Source organism: Molothrus aeneus, chromosome 7 (genome assembly GCF_037042795.1).
Source record: "Molothrus aeneus isolate 106 chromosome 7, BPBGC_Maene_1.0, whole genome shotgun sequence".
In the NCBI taxonomy this organism is placed as follows: domain Eukaryota; kingdom Metazoa; phylum Chordata; class Aves; order Passeriformes; family Icteridae; genus Molothrus; species Molothrus aeneus.
In genome coordinates, this window is record NC_089652.1 from 23,089,192 (window position 1) to 23,106,516 (window position 17,325).

The 17,325-nt window shown below is 57.1% G+C and overlaps 2 protein-coding genes across 2 annotated transcripts; one reads left to right on the forward strand and one right to left on the reverse strand.

Moving 5' to 3' along the window:
* Positions 1-119: 119 nt before the first annotated feature.
* ANKZF1 (ankyrin repeat and zinc finger peptidyl tRNA hydrolase 1) lies at positions 120-6,600 on the reverse strand. Its single transcript, XM_066553739.1, has 15 exons — positions 6,388-6,600; positions 6,032-6,141; positions 5,537-5,639; positions 4,954-5,138; positions 4,562-4,677; positions 4,301-4,454; positions 3,881-4,103; positions 3,603-3,704; positions 3,261-3,416; positions 3,070-3,168; positions 2,378-2,642; positions 1,792-1,903; positions 1,518-1,685; positions 1,339-1,409; positions 120-743 (listed from the first exon to the last, which is right to left on the reverse strand). Exons 1-15 carry the CDS (start codon positions 6,506-6,508, stop codon positions 623-625), a joined length of 2,106 nt encoding a protein of 701 aa, XP_066409836.1. The 5' UTR covers positions 6,509-6,600; the 3' UTR covers positions 120-622.
* A 321-nt stretch (positions 6,601-6,921) lies between these two features.
* ATG9A (autophagy related 9A) lies at positions 6,922-17,007 on the forward strand. Its single transcript, XM_066553341.1, has 14 exons — positions 6,922-7,070; positions 7,305-7,347; positions 8,658-8,723; positions 9,015-9,176; positions 9,280-9,421; positions 10,326-11,074; positions 11,380-11,533; positions 11,751-11,930; positions 12,720-12,965; positions 13,256-13,476; positions 13,888-14,005; positions 14,178-14,400; positions 14,522-14,664; positions 14,771-17,007. The coding sequence occupies exons 1-14, from the start codon at positions 6,968-6,970 to the stop codon at positions 14,774-14,776; spliced, it is 2,556 nt and encodes an 851-aa protein (XP_066409438.1). The 5' UTR covers positions 6,922-6,967; the 3' UTR covers positions 14,777-17,007.
* Positions 17,008-17,325: the final 318 nt, after the last annotated feature.

Genomic DNA, 17,325 nt, shown 5'->3' on the forward strand with positions numbered 1-17,325 from the left:
AAGGAAAATGGCACAGGTCCTGGCACAGACCTCTGGGGGCAGGTAGGGCCTGTGTTAAGGAGTAAGGGACCCAGGACTGAGCTTGATGTGCATGTCAATGCCACACTCATCCCAAATAGTTCCAGTGACCATGCTGATTCCCCCATGGCCAGGGGGTCAAGGCACCTCTTTATTGACAATGTAGGCAGAGGAAGTAGCTGCTAACATGATGGCTGAGATGCTGATGGCAGCCAGGAGAGGACAGGTAAAAGCACAGCCTTGATGGTGTCCACAGGCATGGCTGGAGGTAGCTCAGGGCTGCAGGGTCTGTATGTGTCAGGATCTGTCCTTACACCTACAGATAGCAACCTGTGAGGTAGCCATGAGAAAAGCTGGCAGCAGGACCCCTGGCTGAAGTCAGGCCACCAAACAGTCCCAGCCCCTCACACTAGCACATGGAGACCTCTCAGTTATTAACTTTGCCAGAGTCACCACCCAGAGGGATATTCATGCCCAGAGAGTGACATGGCCAGCTTAGTCCCTCTGACCATTGCTGCTGCACAGGCTCTCCCTTGCTGCACAGCCAGTGCTCAGCCACATCCCCACCACAGTGGTCCTTGGCAGGTAGCAGCAGCCTCCAGCGTTAGGTGTGGCCAGCCTGGGCCCGGCGGTGTGTTTGCAGGCAGGCCGTGGAGCAGAAGGAGAAGTCGAGGTAGTGGAAGGGGATCCGTCCCAACAGGGACTCTCCACACTGCCAGCAGCGGCTGCAGGAAAGAGCAGAGCTGGCCCTGAGCAAAGGGGATGCTTGTAAAAGAGTTAGTAGAGGAAAGGATTCCCTGCCTGGACTGTGACACAAGACACCAGGAGCCTGAGGGAGCTGGGGCTCCTCTGGTCCCACAGGGCTGATGTGCTCACCCCGTGGCCTGGCCAGGACATACTACCTGGGGGACATGGTCTGTCAGAGCGTGATGTGAGGTACTTTGAGGCAGAATGAACATTTAGGTGTGAATACCACATTTAGGGGCTTGGCCCTATAAAGGTTGTAAAGCCCCTGCCCAGCTAAGCATGGGGAATGCTGGCTGCCAACAAACCTGGTGGGGTGGCAGAGGAAAGTAAACAGGAGTGGCTGGGGCGTTGGCTTGCTGCAGATCTGGCTGGAAGTGGACCAAGTCATCCTTAGCAAAATATTTCAGGGGAGCAGGGCAAGAGAGGGAGGAAACTTTTACCCAAGCACTAGTGGGAATTGAGTGGTCAGGAATAGCTTTGGACTGGAAATGAGAACTGGAGCGAGAAAGGCAGGGAACAGCTGTACTGACATGGGAGGATTTGTCTTCAGAGCCATGCTGCTGGGATGGTTACCTGATGTTGGCAGGAGTCGTGCTGGTGTCCTGCAGCTGTGCAGCCAACCTCCTCTCAGCAGCCAGTGCCCTCTGGGGAGCAGAGACAGGTCAGCCCCTGCAGCCCTGGGAGCTGCTGTGCCCAGAGCCCACCACATCAGCACCGCCCCCTCTGGGCTGGATCCCCTTCCCAATCCTCACCTTCTCCCTGTCAGACAGGGCTGCAAACCACTGCTTCCTTTCCTGCTCCTGCTCCCGGCGGTGCTGCTCCTCCCGCTGTGCTTGCTCCCGTTGCTTCCGCTGGGCTTTCTGTGCCCGCTTCTTCTCCAGCTTCTTGGCCTCCATCTCCTGTGTCAGGGGCCCTGGCACCTGAGGGCAGGCAGCATCTCCCACTGAGCCGGGGCAATGCACGAGTGGGAAGGGAGAGCTTTGCTCTGGGGCTCCCCTGTGGGTGAGGGCAGCGGGCAGGCCCCACCTTGGCACGGCTGTAGTCGTACTTGTCTGGATGGGCCACCATGAACTTGCGGAAGGCATTGCGGGTCCGTCTGTCAGCAGAGGTGCAGTATGGAGTCCTCTCCTGCCTGTCCCTGTGAGACAAGGGAGACCAGCTTGCTCACACTGCCATCTCACTGTTTGCATCCCACTGGGCTGTGAGCCCAGAGATCCCCCCAGAGATGAGCAGCGTGTACTGCAGGCCACAACATCACAGCCAAGGAGGGGAAAGTTCCTTATCCCTATACCAGAATCCTCCAAGTCCTCCTTGCCTCTCAAAGCCCCTGCATGGGGCTTTTGTCTCATCCTGGCCCTTGGAACAGCCCACCAATAAAGCTGGGTGCACCTTGAGGCAGTGCCCCCTGCTGCCATGCCAGACCAGGCAGGCAGAGAGAAGGGTGGTTCAGCTCCTAGCCCTCCCATAAAAACCCCAGACGTCCCGGGTCACAGAGACCAATACTGGCTGTCCCAGGACAAGACTGGCACCAGTTTCTTGTGGCTGAGACAGGAGTGAGTTGCTGGACTCTCACAGCTGGAGTTATGAACCACTGGGTGGCCTGCAGCCATACCTGAGGGCAGGGTCCGCTCCTGCCTGCAGCAGCAGACACACAGCCTCAGCCCTGCCAGCCTGAGCTGCCACGTGAAGCAGGGTGCAGCCCTGCTCGTCCACGGGCTGGTTCAGCAGGGAGCGGGCCATATCCAGAGACTGCCCATCTTCACTGTGCTCTGGCAGGCCCCCATTCTCTGGCACTCCCAGGAGGTGCCGCAGTGTCTGCACATCCCCTGTCTTGCAGGCAGTGAACAGAGCATCGCAGAGCTGGGTCTGAAGGTCTCCTGTGAGGGAAGAACAGGAGGGGAGTCTGATGGGCAGATTGGGCAAAGCAACACTCTGGTCTGGCCAGGGAACACACACAATGCCTCAGCTTGCTAGCTGGATTTGGGCACTGCAGGATCTCCAGCACCTTCAGAGTCTGTGGCCATGTGCTATGGCATTACTAGGCACTGTTGTCAGCAGCCAAGTCTCCTCCTGCAGTAAGACCCACTCTAATCCCCCCAACACACCTGGCTTAGCCAGGTGCTGCCTGGTCCCCTTGGCTCCAAACACACATCTCACTCGAAAGCACATGACTGCAACTGCACTAAAGACTTCTCAGACCCAGCTGTTCTGGGTATCTGCATGACAATGTGCTCTTCACCCCACTGAAAAGCCACCAGTAAATGGGGCGGGCATCCAGCCAACACAGCTCCCAACACCACTTACCTCCATTGCTCCAGGGAAGCAGCCCAGCCTCAGCCTCCCCCTGAAGCTCTGTCACTGCCTCCAAGCCAGGTTGCCCACCAGCCTCTTTAGCACACGGCCCTGCACAGGCAGCACGTGAGGAAGAGGGTCAGTGTCAGCCTGCATCCCAGCCATGGCCTTCCTACACTGCCCCTGCCAGTTCTTCCCCTCACCTTTCTCCACCTTCTTGTCCCTCTTCTTCCTCCTTTTGCAGTTTCGCTTGGGCATCACTTCGAACTCCCGGAGGTCCAAGGTCCCCAGTGTCACTTCCACAGTCTCCAGTTCTCCTGCAGGGCTTTCTTCCTCCTCTTCCTCCTCCTCCTCTGGGGCTGAGGAGGGTGATAAGACTGGGGCTAGGGCTCCACACACAGAACTCGGGGCTCTGAGCCAAGAACACCCTGTCTTTCTCCTGTCCAGCCGCACTCTGAAGCTGCAAATCTGGCCCATGCCCATGCCATAACATCAAACCCCTCCTGCTTGCTCAGAGTCATGTCTCCCTCCATGGTTCAACTCACCAGTTGTGTCCTCCTGCGGGGGATGCACCTCTGCCTTCTGCTGCCTCTTCTGCCAGACCTTCCTGGGGGACCCAGTGATGTCCTCCAGTGGCGTGTCCTTCCCTGGGCAGCAAGGGTGCTCCTGTCACTACCTGGGGACAGGGAGCACCCCATGTCTCCAGGGTCTGAGGGCTGAAGAGCTAGCACCTCCACCCCATAGGGTAGTGTCCCCTAATGCACGAGGGACCATGTCACCCCACCTGCCCTGACCCACAGGCACAAGGGCTGGCCCAACTCACCATACACCTGCAGGCTGGCCAGCGTGGCGTGGACTCGCAGCACCTCTCGCAGGGTGGCCCTGCGGGTGCTGAGGGGGATGTGGCAGATGCGAGGGTCCCCTCGGGTGAGGGGTGGGCTCCTGCCACCGAAGAGCAGCGCACGGTTGTGATGAGGGGCCCGGAGGAAGATGCGCTGAGCTTCACTCAGGTGCTGTGCCCAGGCCGCCAGGAGGTCCTGAATATCCTGAGGAGAAAGGAGAAGCTTTATGGGATCCTGAGCACACTATATGGGCAAATGTAGCTCTGGAGTGGGGACAAATCCAGAAGAGAGTAGCCTCAGTTGGGCCCTGCCCCTTTTCCAGAGCCCACCGCCCCTGCCATGGCCCCCAGCAGCAACGTGGCAGAGGCAGCAGGAGCACTCCCTGCCAAGTGCACCCTCACCTTGAGCAGAGCAGCCTCGTTGTAGCGGCGCAGGGAGGCCCCAGCGGATCTGGGGGCTGAGCCCGGGGTCTGGGCGTCCCGAAGGCCCTGCGCTGTGCCCCGCCGTGCTCGCACCGTGTACCGGTGGAAGGTCTTGTGCTCCTGCACCTGCAGGCTGTGGAGAGGGGCAGGCATAAGCCACAGAGCTTAGTGTGCGTGGCATTAACATGCAAAAGCAGCTCCAGCTGACTGTGCTCAGAGGGACGGTCCCGCTGTACTCACCCCCGGAACACTGCTCCTGCAAAGTGCCCGCCACCCATCATCAGCACAACCCAGCATGTGCTTGCACTGAGGCTCTGCAGTGATGCTGTCAGCTCCACCGGCTCCTCAATGTCACCCTGATACACAGACACACTTGTTAGTACCCATGGTGTTACCTCCTTACCTCCTGCTGTCCCCAGGACAGAGACCAGCCTCTCTGCTAGCACCAGAAGCAGGTTTTTGGGAGCACCCCAGAGCCAAATAACAGGCCACCAACAAGTCTGGGGCTCTGACCTGGCACCAGAGTCCACCCTTCCTACCACAGGAGGTAAAGATGTCAGAGAGACATCTACGCCCAAGTGCCCCCCACCTTTTCTGGACTCCCTCTCCCAAACAGCTGGGCTGTGACTTGCCTTCCCAGTGAGCAGCACACAGCGGTAGGCAGAGATGAGCTGGCCCTTGGCATTGCGGAGCAGCACTTTGTGGGAGCGGGGAATCTGGGGGGTCTGGCCAGTGTCACTGACAGAGGGCAGCAACTCCGACTCACTGCTCGCATCAGAGCTATCTGAGTCAGATCCTGAGATGCTGGAAACATCACCTGCAAGGAAAAGAAAGATGCAGTGAAATAAGGCAAAGATTATTGAACAGCCTCCCCCAAACTCTCTAGGTGACTTCAAGGGCATTTTCAGAGTGCACATGACCCCAGAAATGTTCTGTCAAATAACCCTATATATCACAAACAGGCTGTGACCTGGGGAGATAGCAGTTTGGCGCTCTGGATCCCCAGACATGCTTAGGCAGGGGCTCAGTTAAAACACCCCCTTCTGTCTATAACAAATCCTAACAGCTCAGGAGCAGTGCTGGACCCTGAGAAGACCCCACAGGGACAGAATAAAGGAATCCTGCACTAGCAGAGGGCTTCATCCCTGTACAGAAAAACCCCAGTGAGGTTCCTGACAGCCCCTGGGCTCCAAAGCAGACAATCCAGCTTCTCACCTGTGCGGGTTTTCTCCTCAAACACTTCTTCAGGCAGCGTCCGGCGCCCCAGGAGTCGCTGCTTCAGGTTGAAGCGGTGCCAGTCAAGACGGTAGTGCTCAGTCTGTGGAGCAAGAAAAGCATGAGCTGGCAGCATCTTGGTGGTCCATGAAAGCCATCACCACCAAAGGGCATGAGGTGACAGACCCCAAGGACTAAACTGATGGCGGGGCTCCTTCAGCAGTCCTGACTGGAAAATCACAGTATTTTAAGGAGTTACCCATGAAACAATTAACCTGAACAAGTACAGGCCTCTGCTGCACTTACCCTTTACTTCCAGTAAATGATGCCTTTAATTGATAACATACGAGGTTTGAGTGCCAGATCCCAATAGGTTGTGAGCAATGGGGAAACAGCCAGCACTGGGCTGCACCATGCTGGGGCTGAGCTTCCACAGCAGGATCCCACCACTCATGCTAGCCCCACTCCCACTCCATACTGCTCAGCCCTGCTCACCTGCTCCTCCCGGCTCCCAAACACCTGCCCGCAGGTCAAGCAACACATCCTCTCTGGCACCTCGGCGACCCCATGGGGCTTCTCCTCACAGCTGGCTGCTGCAGGTTTCTCTGGAAGAACAAGGGAGGGCTGTGCACAGGCAGCCCTGCAAGGAGTGGAGCTTCCTCGGTCCCTCCTCAGCCAACCCAAAGAAACCTATGGTTGAAAGAGCTTCGGGGACTTTGGGGTGTCACCAAAAGTCGATTTACCCACCCACCAGGTAGCTCCCATGGCCAAGCTCCAGGGTGATCACCCAAGCTGAGTTGGGGACGGAACAGATAACCTCCCTCCCGCCGTTCCCGCGGAGCCCCACGCACCGTGGCTCGCAGGAGCCGGCTGGGCAGCACCCGCATCCGCAGCAGCTCCTGTGACCAGGCTCAGCCCGTGCAGGAGTTCAGGGTCCTGGGCGGCCTCAAACACCGACCAGCTCTCCGGCATGGCTACTGCTTCCAGGCACGGGACAGCGTCTGAGGAACGGGCCCGTCGAGAACCACCCGCCAGTGACCGCCCCGACACTGGCCCCGCGGGCCCACCGCTCTGCCCCGGTCCAAGCTCTGTGTTCGGGACAATCCCGCACCACGCCCGGCGCCCGTGCGCGATCCCCCTTCCCCAAGCCACCTATCCGCGTCAGCCCCGGGCCGCCGCACCCCCGTCACCCGCGGGGCTGCTCCCTCGTGCCCGCCCCGCTCCCCCGTGCCCGCCCCGCCGCTCCCGCGCGACCGCCGCCGCCGGGCCCGGAAGCGCCTTCGTCACATCCCGCGCGCCCATTGGCTGCCGCGTCCCACCCCCCCGCTCGCCATTGGGCGCCGTGCCCGCCAGTCGCGGGCGGGGCCGAGCGGGCCGGGCCGGGCCGGGCCGGGCCGGGCCGCGGCGGCGGCGGCGGCGCGGGGCCCCGCCATGGCCCACTTCGAGACGCAGTACCAGCGCCTGGAGAGCTCCTCCACCGAGTCTCCCCCCGGCGGCGGCGACCTGCTCGTCCACGTCCCCGAGGGCGCCAAGTGTGAGCGATGGCACCGGGGGTTGGGGCCTGGCCGGCGCGGGGTGCGGAAGAGGCCGGGGGCGCCGGGAAGAGGCTGGATATCTCCCCTCCTCCAAGGGGAGCTAGAGTGGCAACTGCGGGGCTGTCTGGGGCCTCGGGTGCCAGGGGCAGCGGGTAAGGGGTAGGTTGTGCTGGTGACAACACCAGGGGTGGGTGTGCTCAGGACCCCTCACCCTGTGCTGCTTCTTCCTTCAGCTCCGTGGCATCACATCGAGAACCTCGACCTGTTCTTCTCTCGCATATCCTTTTGCAGGGCGAGGGTCAGGCGGGATGTATCCCCCTCCTCCCGGCTCTAAGTACAGGGAAAACACAGAGCTTTGTGTAACTTGGAGCTTGGCTAGTGTCAGCCACTCCTGTAGGACAGTACACAGCTCCAGAGGGGCTGACAGAACCCCCCATGCCTTGGGACGCTGTCACTTGACACAGGGTCATACACGTGCTTCTAGGAATCCTTGGGAAAGTGACGATGATACTGTTGTCGTTACAGTTAATGTGTTATATTCTTAACAGAATTTTATTGCTAGCGTGGCATTTACAATCAGGGTAGTACAGGATTTCTGTAGGCAGAATCAGTGTAGTACAATTTTATAAGTAGCATAGAACAGAATTTTATAGTATCTCTTACTTCATGGTTTCTAATCAGCTGGACTCTTTACAGATCAGGACATATCTTAATATATGGTTTGCTGTATCAATGATCATAATGTAGTCTCAAAAATCACATAAAGGAATTTGAGTCATTCACTTAGTCCTCATTGGAAGCAGATGACAGTGGAGGTATCCCTGGCTGCTGAGGGGTCCTGGGTCTCATTGTCCACCAGCAGCTGGGATACAAGTTCCCACTTAGAATTTGTAACTCCTTGATTTTGTGGATAGTGCTCTGGGTGCTGTTAATACTCCCTCTTCTGTGATGGGGTCATCACCTCTGTTGGGTTGGCCAGATGCCCGGGACCTTCAAGGACAGCACGGAAGAGAGTAATCAGCCTGGTGCCAAGGAATCTTGAGGCCCATGGGGAGGGAAAGCAGAAACCCGTTTGATTTATCTACTTGGTTCACAGGACCTTCAGTGCCTGATAACTGGGCAAAGGGTGACCCACTAATAGGTGACACCCTCGGTGACACAGCAGGGCTGCTTGCCTTGTGAAATGGTGTTAATTATGCTGACCGCATTGCTGGGGGCAGGAGCAGGTGCAGGTGCCAATAAATGCATTTTGTCTGTCTCTGTCTTGTCCTGCTCTAGCCTGCCCTGCCCTATGCACCGTTGTGCAGCCTGAGTGCAGGCTGAGTTTCTGTTTTGTGGGTGTTGAGTGCAGGAAGGAAGGAGCATGAACGAAGCCAAGTCCCTCTACCCCACCTGTGCTTTACCTAGGCAGAGTGTGTTTTCCTGCACTGGGGAACCAACTTGCTGAGAAGTAGGGGTGGGAGAGATTTTTTCTTGGTGGTGAAGGGAGACTTGGCTGAGGAGCTATGGAAATCAGTGGGACAGAACCCTCTTCATCCTTCATCAGAAAGGAGTCTCCATGCTGTTTTCCTTGACTGTGGCTTTCACGTCTATAACCTGCATCAGAAGAATGGCTTCACTTGCATGCTCATCGGAGAGATCTTTGAGCTCATGTAAGTGCAGGTTCCCCTCTGTTGTGGCTGCTGGGGAACAGCCACAGGCACTTGCCACAAGCACTTGCAGCTGTGTAGGTGGAAGGGCTCCTTTCATAATTGTCCCGTCTCCCCTTCATCAGGGTCTTCCATGCCCCAAACCTGCATTTCACTTTGAGGAACTGTTGCCTGTGAACATTCCTGCTGCCATGGCTGTGGGATTGCATCTCTGTGGCATATGACCCTGGCTGCTTCACGTTTTGTGGTGGAGCAGAAGGGTGATTCCCTCACAACACTTCTCTTTTTTCACAGGCAGTTCATCTTTGTGGTGGCATTCACCACCTTTCTTATCAGCTGTGTTGATTATGACATCCTCTTTGCCAACAAAGCATTAAATCATAGCCAGCATCCCACTGAGCCCATTAAGGTGACTCTGCCAGATGCCTTCCTGCCTCCAAATGTCTGCAGTGCAAGGTAGGGGCAGTGGAGGGCATGTTAGCCACTGCTCTTGTTTTCCTACATACTCAGGGCTCCTGTCTGGGCCTGTGTCCCACTACTTGCCTCTTCTTGCTTACAGAATCCAGGCAAACAGCTTCCTCATCTGCATCCTGGTGATAGCTGGGGTTTTCTGGATCCACCGACTCGTCAAATTTATCTACAATATCTGCTGCTACTGGGAGATTCACTCTTTCTACATCAATGCCCTGAAGATCCCCATGGTAAGTCACTGAGCCAGGGGCTGCATGCGAGGTTGCCAAGGGCCATGGGAGGCATTTGCTGGTGGTTGCAACTTGCCTTCATGCCTCTCCTCTTCTCAGTCAGACTGAGCACTCTTCCTCCATAGCCACATGATCTCCTTTCAGCCTCTTCTCCAGCAGCCAGTTTATTCTGTGTTAACCTCTCTGTGCTCAGTCTGCCTCTCCGCCTGCTGGCGTGTGCCTCTGCCATATGCCACCCAATATGTGTGTTCTTCAGTGGTGGCCTTTTCTGTGATGCCTTCCACAGAGACAGCATAAGTGAGGATATCCTCGTACCTCCCTGGGATGTGAACAACCTCAGCTTCCTTGTTTATTTAGGAGGCTTGGAGCTACTTAGTTGTGAAGGTCACACAGCAGATCAGTGTGTTACAGATGGGGTTTGAGGCTTGCATAGACAGCCTAGTCCAGAGTCCTTGCTCTGATGAACAACATGAAAATGCATGTGCACATCCTTTGGAGAGAGAAAGTATCTTGAGAAAGGTGGGGTGAGCTGAAAGGCTTGTATTGTCCCCAGTTTTTCCATGGGCTCCCTCTGGGACACTGCTTAAGTCCTTCCATGTTTGTTTCTCCCTGCTGACTCCAAATGGCAGCTCTGGGAGGAACCACGGAAGCCTGGACCTGTGTTTATGCCTCCAAGGAAGCTGGTGCATGCGTGGCTGGGAAACAGTCATCTGTGCTAATCTAGGGGTAAAGGGCACCTTGGCACGGTGTGGGGTTTGCCTGCTGCAGGCTGAAGAGGTGCCAGAAGGTGCCTCACGCCCTGGTGTTCCATGCACTTTGTCAGCACCCCGAGCTGTGTGCTGGGACCTGGCTTCTGTCCCTGGATACTTCTTGCTCCTAATCTTGCTGCTTGTCCACCTTCCAGTCCACCCTGCCCTACTACACCTGGCAGGAGGTGCAGGCCCGCATTGTGCAGATCCAGAAGGAGCACCAGATCTGCATCCACAAGAAGGAGCTGACAGAGCTGGACATCTATCACCGCATCCTCCGCTTCAAGAACTACATGGTGGCCATGGTGAACAAGTCACTGCTGCCCATCCGCTTCCGCCTGCCCCTGCTGGGAGACACCGTCTTCTACACGCGTGGGCTCAAGTACAACTTTGAGCTCATCTTCTTCTGGGGTCCCGGCTCCCTCTTTGAGAACGAGTGGAGCCTGAAGGCTGAATACAAGCGGGCTGGGAATCGCCTGGAGCTGGCTGAGAAGCTCAGCACCCGCATCCTCTGGATTGGCATTGCTAACTTCCTCCTCTGCCCCCTCATCCTCATCTGGCAGATCCTCTATGCTTTCTTCAGCTACACGGAGATCCTGAAGCGGGAGCCAGGCAGCCTGGGTGCCCGCTGCTGGTCTCTCTATGGGCGCTGTTACCTGCGTCACTTCAACGAGCTGGATCACGAACTGCACTCGCGCCTCAGCAAGGGGTACAAGCCAGCTTCCAAGTACATGAACTGCTTTATCTCCCCGCTTCTCACCATCGTGGCCAAGAATGTGGCCTTCTTTGCTGGCTCCATCCTGGCTGTGCTCATCGCTCTCACCATCTATGATGAGGATGTGCTTGCGGTTGAGCACGTCCTGACCACGGTCACCCTGCTCGGGGTGGGCATCACCGTGTGCAGGTGAGGTGGGTCTGTGCTGCCCCCATGCTCCTGGCAGTGCTGTAGGAGCAGTGGGGCTGGCAGCAATCCACACGGATTGTAGACATGCTCTTTGCTTGCAAATGGATGTGAATCTGTGTGGATGAGGGGCATGGCTGGGGAGAGGTAGTGATCCTGGCTGCAGTGGTTGTATGGTATGGGGGGCTGGTCTGGTCAGAAGGCTACAGGTAGAGCTGTGATATGGGCCAGTCACCCTGCCCTCCCAAGATGACATCTCTCAGGAACTGAGGTGTAATGCTGTGATATTTCCCTGTTCTGTTGTGCAGGTCTTTCATCCCTGACCAGCACCTGGTCTTCTGCCCAGAGCAGCTGCTGCGAGTTATCCTGGCACACATCCACTACATGCCTGACCACTGGCAGGGCAACGCCCACCGCTACGAGACCAGGGACGAGTTTGCCCAGCTCTTCCAGTACAAAGCGGTGAGCTTGGCTTAACTGTGGGGCTGGGGACTTACCCCCATCACAGGACAGAGAAGGTGCTGGAGAGCTCAACAGCTCCTGGGCTTAGAGAGGAACAAGGCAGCATCCTCAGAGATACCCTGCCCCAGAAGATGGAGGGCTACCTCTGGGGTCTGTTTCAGGATTGGGGGTTTTTTGACCCTCAAGTTTGTGCTGAACCCATCATTTCTGTGCTCAGGTCTTCATCCTGGAAGAGCTCCTGAGTCCCATCATTACGCCTTTGATCCTCATCATCTGCCTGCGGCCCAAGTCCTTGGACATTGTTGACTTCTTCCGTAACTTCACCGTGGAGGTGGTGGGTGTGGGTGACACCTGCTCCTTTGCCCAGATGGACGTGCGCCAGCACGGCCACCCTGCGGTAGGTACTGTGCTGCCCACTGGCATGTCTGCTCCTTTAGACCCACGAGAGGCCCAAACTCGCCACTCCTGGCAGCCCACAGCCCAGCCACCCACCTCTTGGTAGGGTGTCTGGCTTTGGCACCACTGGTCATCAGCTCCAGAAGGCTCTCGTGGCCCAGCTGTGATTATTGACCAGATGCTTCGGGAATCAGGCTGTGTCATGTCTTTGATGTCATTGCCTGTTTTCACAGCCAAGGGTTCTGTGTCCTCAGGAGAGTGAAATGTGGACATTTAGAAAGTGTGGCCACTTCTCTCTTACTTGTGCTCTGGAGAGAAGCAGTCTAGAGGAAATAGGAAGCATTTTCCATTATGAAAAATCTATGATGGAGGGAAAAGGGATCCATCTGTTTTCTGTGCCTTGGAATTTAGGTTACTTGCCTAGGGAAAGACTTCCTAGTGACGCAGTCATTAACTAGGAAGGAAGTGAACTCATTGTGGCAGGAAACTTTTAAGAAGAGTTATTTATTGACTCTAATTGTTCCTGTCTGTGTGACTGTTCCTAGCTCCCCAGTTCCCTTGCAGCAGTTCATGTTCTGAGATGGAGTTGGAACAAACTGTGTTTGTTGCTTCTTCTCCTGAGATGGCTGAATGAGCATGGGGACTTCTGGTGTAGCATCTGCTACATAGGGCGCCATGGCCTTGCATGGGCTGGGTGTTGCATGCTTTGCTCAGACTGATTGCAGGATTCCCAGGGCTGGCACGGTTGCAAAGCAGATCCTGTCTCTCATTACCTGTCTCTTGTCCACAGTGGATGTCAGCAGGAAAGACGGAGGCCTCCATTTACCAGCAGGCTGAGGATGGCAAGACGGAGCTATCCCTCATGCACTTTGCCATCACCAACCCCAAGTGGCAGCCACCCCGCGAGAGCACAGCCTTCATCGGCTTCCTGAAGGAGCGGGTGCACCGGGACAGCAGCGTGGCCCTGGCTCAGCAGGCTGTGCTCCCTGAAAACGCCCTCTTCAGCTCCATCCAGTCCCTGCAGTCGGAGTCAGAGGTGCCCAGGCTCAGGGCATGTGGGTTGTTCTTGGGGTGCTTGCTACATGCTGGGAAATTCATCGTCAGGCCCTCTGGGTAATTTTGCCCTTGCCTGGGATGTATCTGAGGATGAAAATGTGGTAGATCAGCACTATCTGTGACACTTCTGGGTTTCTAGAGAAGGTAACAGGCTGTACTAGAGCCCTCTGAGATGAGAGAGGGGGCAAGATAGCCCAGCTCTGTGTGTCTGGTGAGATCAGTCCTCCAGCTCTGCACAGTACAGTGACACTTTCTCTTTGAACTCTGCAGCCTCACAGCCTGATTGCCAATGTGATAGCAGGCTCCTCAGCACTGGGCTTCCACATGAGCCGGGACGGACAGGCTTCCCGCCATCTCTCAGAAGTGGCCTCGGCTCTGCGTTCCTTCTCCCCACTCCAGTCTGCCCAGCAGCCTTCCAGTGGCTTCCAGGCATCCGGAAGGGACGGAGAGGGAGCCCAGCCTCGTGGTGCCAGTGCCATGACAGCCTCTGGGTAAGCTGCTGGCTGGAGAAGGGCAGCCTTGGACATTCCTTTACCCTTTGCCCAAATGCCATCCTGTTGTCCTAGATGCACGGTGGCATTTATCTCTGCAGTTTGGACAGAGAGAGACATTCACAAGCAGAGTTAGACTCAGGTCTAGGTGCTGGTGCCAGGTGCTAAGTCTGGCCCCAAAGGATAGTGTCAGGGTCCTATTGTTCTCCTGTAGGTACAGTGGTGAAAGACCCCTGTGTAGGGAAGAGGCAGTGCCATAGCAGGGCTTGTGTATTTTGGGAGATGCTGCAGAGGGGCCTGTTCATACCCAGTTCAGGAGCAGATCTCTGTGAGCCTGACATTAGAGTGGAGAGGGGCTGGGCATTGTGGGGACACCTGGGCAGGAAACACTACTTGTGTGTTCCATGGCAGTGCTGATGCAAGGACCGTGAGCTCGGGGAGCAGCGCCTGGGAGGGTCAACTGCAGAGTATGATCCTGTCGGAGTATGCCTCGACTGAGATGAGTCTTCATGCACTCTACATGCACGAGGTGAGCAACCCAGAGCTGGGCTGGCCACAGGGGCATGGAGCAAGGCAGGCAGGACTGGGCTGCCCTGTCCGTTGTCACCAGAAAACCAGTGTGTATGCAGCACTGCGGAGAGAGTGTGTTTGGGCATCTGGTTTCTCCCACACAGCTGAGTCACTCGTGTTTTGGCTTGCAGTTGCACAAGCAGCATGCCCAGCTGGAGCCCGAGCGGCACACTTGGCACCGCCGGGAGAGTGACGAGAGTGGGGAGAGTGCCCACGAAGAGCTGGACACTCAGCGGGGTGGCCCCGTCCCCATTCCCCGCTCTGCCAGCTACCCCTTCTCCTCACCACGGCAGCCTGCCGAGGAGACAGCCACGCTGCAGACTGGCTTCCAGCGCCGATACGGTGGCATCACAGGTACGGAGCCAGGGCAGAGGTCTGAGTTTGGGTCAGAGCTCTGTAACCCATGTCCTTTATGGACTGGCTAGACACTGGCAGTCCTCCAGGTAGCTAATCTAATTTCTTGCCTCTCTTGCAGACCCAGGCACAGTGCACAGAGCCCCATCACATTTCTCCCGCCTTCCTCTGGGAGGCTGGGCCGAGGACGGGCAGTCAGCGAGGCACCCAGAGCCTGTGCCAGAGGAGAGCTCAGAGGATGAGCTTCCGCCACAGATTCACAAGGTAAGGGTGATGGCTGTGGCTGAGAGGGGCAAGGTGTACTCTGATGCCAGGTTCGGGTGCTGGCAGCTGGTCCTAGTAGGTGCCACATTGTCTCTCTATCTTGCAGGTATAGCCTGGTAGACTGGGGATCTCATGGGGCTTGCAGATTGGGAGCCACCTGGACAGCAGGATGTGGCATGGGCTTGATTCTTCTCCTGTACTGAGTGGACATTTTGTTGCCATCAATTGCTGAAGAGACAAAACTTGCCAGGCCAGCGTCTTTGCTGTGGCACCTTGTGTCTAGCCATGTGTCAACGCCACTCTGACTTGTGGGGTGAATGCGTGTGTGAGTACATAGCTGTGTCTGTGTTCACATCTGTGCCGTCCGTGTCGGAGGATCTCTGCAGAGCCTGTGGAAACTGATGTGACGGGACTAGCAGTGAGGAGCTGCTGGTGGACTGCTTTGGAGGTAGCAGCAGCAGCTGCTCTTCAAAGGGATGGGAGATGGCATCAGCTCCATCCAGATGTGCGCCCGAAGCTGGGATCTGCCGTCAAAATGAGGGCAGGAGTTGTTGAGGGTGGTCTGAGGGAGCTCAGCCTGTAGCACCACACTGCCCTGCCTGCAGCCCTGAGAAGGTGCCTAGAACCACGTTAGTCCTCCCAGAGAGGACCAGTGTTGTGCCTCTCAGCCCAGAGCAGGACAACAGTGGGGCAGTCACCCAGCCCTCTGTCCCTGCACCCTGCAGAGGGATGGGCCCTGGTGGCTGCTGCTGGTATGAGTACAGGTGAGATGTAGAGCTGGTGGGAAGAGCTCTGATTCGATCCAGAATGCTGCAGCTCTTCCCTGACTCATGACAGCTGGCCCATTCCCTGCATGCAAGAAAGGGTCATTGGAGTGATGCCTCCGTGCCAGGGCAGCAGCATCCTCCCATGTATGGCACCTATGGGATGTGGGCTACTAGTGGGCCCTCCTGCAGTGCCAAAGAGACCCCACAGTGTGGAGCAGCCTGGCATCTTCCGAGAGTGCTCATAGCCCACTCAGAGCCCACCCTGAAGGTCTTGTGCTCTGTGTGTTGGTTCCTTTTCTCCAGGCACAAAAAAGGCCTTTTTCCCCATGCCCAGGTGCTGTTGTATTGGTTCTGTCCTGATGCAGCTGTTCCTGGAACTGGGCCTTTCCTCTTCCCTGGCAAATCTTGCCCAGAGGTTCCCAGCTCCTCCTTTCCTCCCGAAACTTTCCTTTTGCTTACAACATGGTTTCAGACAGCTGCTGTGGAGACCATGCAGCTGTCTCATGCCTGGCAGAGCAAGGAGGGGCATCCTGAACCCAGAAAGGAGAGGCACACCTCAGCCCAGACTTGGGATGGTGGTGGGGAATCAGGATCCTAGCTGTGCAATATAGCCTCAGACAAGACCTTCCCACCATCCTCCTGTTTTCCCTCTTTTCTCTTTGCAGCTTCTGGGGAATTGCATCCCAGCTAACTCCTGCCCACCACTTCCTTTCCATTCCCCTTGCCTCTGGCAGGGGCTGCTTGCTTTTGTCATGCGCTCTGCGAGCACTGCGCATCCTTCTCTGCTGTCTCTGGAGTCCAGGGCCATCCCTCTTCTCGTGCCAGGGTTATTGCCCTCTGCCCTTTGAGCCTGGGACAGCTCTAAGCCACCTGCTGCCAGTGCTTCTGCACCTGGGTAGCCATGAGCAGGCCAGGGGGCTTGCACAGGGGCAGGCTCTTTGGGGTAGCAGGCTCCTTATTGCCATGGGGAGGGCTGAGCAGGGCTGGAGCTACAACTGCTCTGGGGTCTGTATGAGATCAAACAGAGTGTTCTAAAGCCAAGCTCAGGGTGGGGATCAGCTCTTCAGTGCTGGGGTCAGGGCTCTGTGGACCTAGGGGCTGCTGGGGTCCTTCCATGGAGAAGTGGCTGCAACCACTCCACAGCAGCTTCAGCTTGGGGCTATCATGGCTTGGTGAAAGAAAGTAGAAAGCAAATCTAGGAACCCAGATTTTCCAGTGGCTTCTCTTGGTGTTCAGGCTGCTGCCTCCCCTCTCGGGGCCTATGGGACACTGTCTGGGCTTCTTAATGGAGTTGCTGCTGGTCTGTACAGCTGAATGGCTGAAAGCAGTGCCCTGGGGCAGGGGGAAACTGGATCTTTCCCTGGGCTGGCAGGAGGGAGAGGCCAGGCATAGCAGGCCCAAGTCTTTGCCGCATGTTTTGCTTGTGTCGTCAGTGTCCCATGTGCATGGCGAGCCACTCTTCCTCATCTCCTCCTGAGATGTGCGGGCACGGAGGTCCCTGGGGAGTGCAGTATCAAACCCCCGTGCCCTCGCTGTACAGCTGTATAGCCGTCTAATAAAGATGGGGTGTATCATCCCTGCCTGTGTCCGAGTCTCCCTTCGCTCTGTGGTAGCGTGCAGCCCACCTGCGCCTGCCTTGCGATGGCAGCAGAAGGCTGGGAGGAGCCAGCCGCGTGCTCCGGCGGCACGGGGAGCTCCCAGGAGGAGGCAGGGGCTATATTTATCCCCGGGAGGGCAGTGCCCCGTCCTGCCTGACCTCTGTGGAGGCCCCGCAGGGGCTCCTGGGGCTATCGCGGCCCCGCAGGGCCGGGCTGGCGGCGGCGATAAGCGGGAGCGGGCGTCTCACGTCGGAGGCGGAGACCCTCCGTGCCTACCGGCCCGGGAGTGTGCCCCA

Bases quoted from the DNA above. Each gene is read 5' to 3' on its own strand.
- ANKZF1 (XM_066553739.1), bottom strand. From the start codon at position 6,508: ATGCCGGAGAGCTGGTCGGTGTTTGAGGCCGCCCAGGACCCTGAACTC. The intron at 4,678-4,953 runs GCAAGTCACAGC...TCTGTGTATCAG, and splicing joins GTGTGCTGCTCACTGGGAAG to GGTGACATTGAGGAGCCGGT. The intron at 1,686-1,791 runs GTGGGGCCTGCC...GCCTGCCCTCAG, and splicing joins ACGACTACAGCCGTGCCAAG to GTGCCAGGGCCCCTGACACA.
- ATG9A (XM_066553341.1), top strand. From the start codon at position 6,968: ATGGCCCACTTCGAGACGCAGTACCAGCGCCTGGAGAGCTCCTCCACC. The intron at 12,966-13,255 runs GTGCCCAGGCTC...TGAACTCTGCAG, and splicing joins CCCTGCAGTCGGAGTCAGAG to CCTCACAGCCTGATTGCCAA. The intron at 14,401-14,521 runs GTACGGAGCCAG...CCTCTCTTGCAG, and splicing joins CCGATACGGTGGCATCACAG to ACCCAGGCACAGTGCACAGA.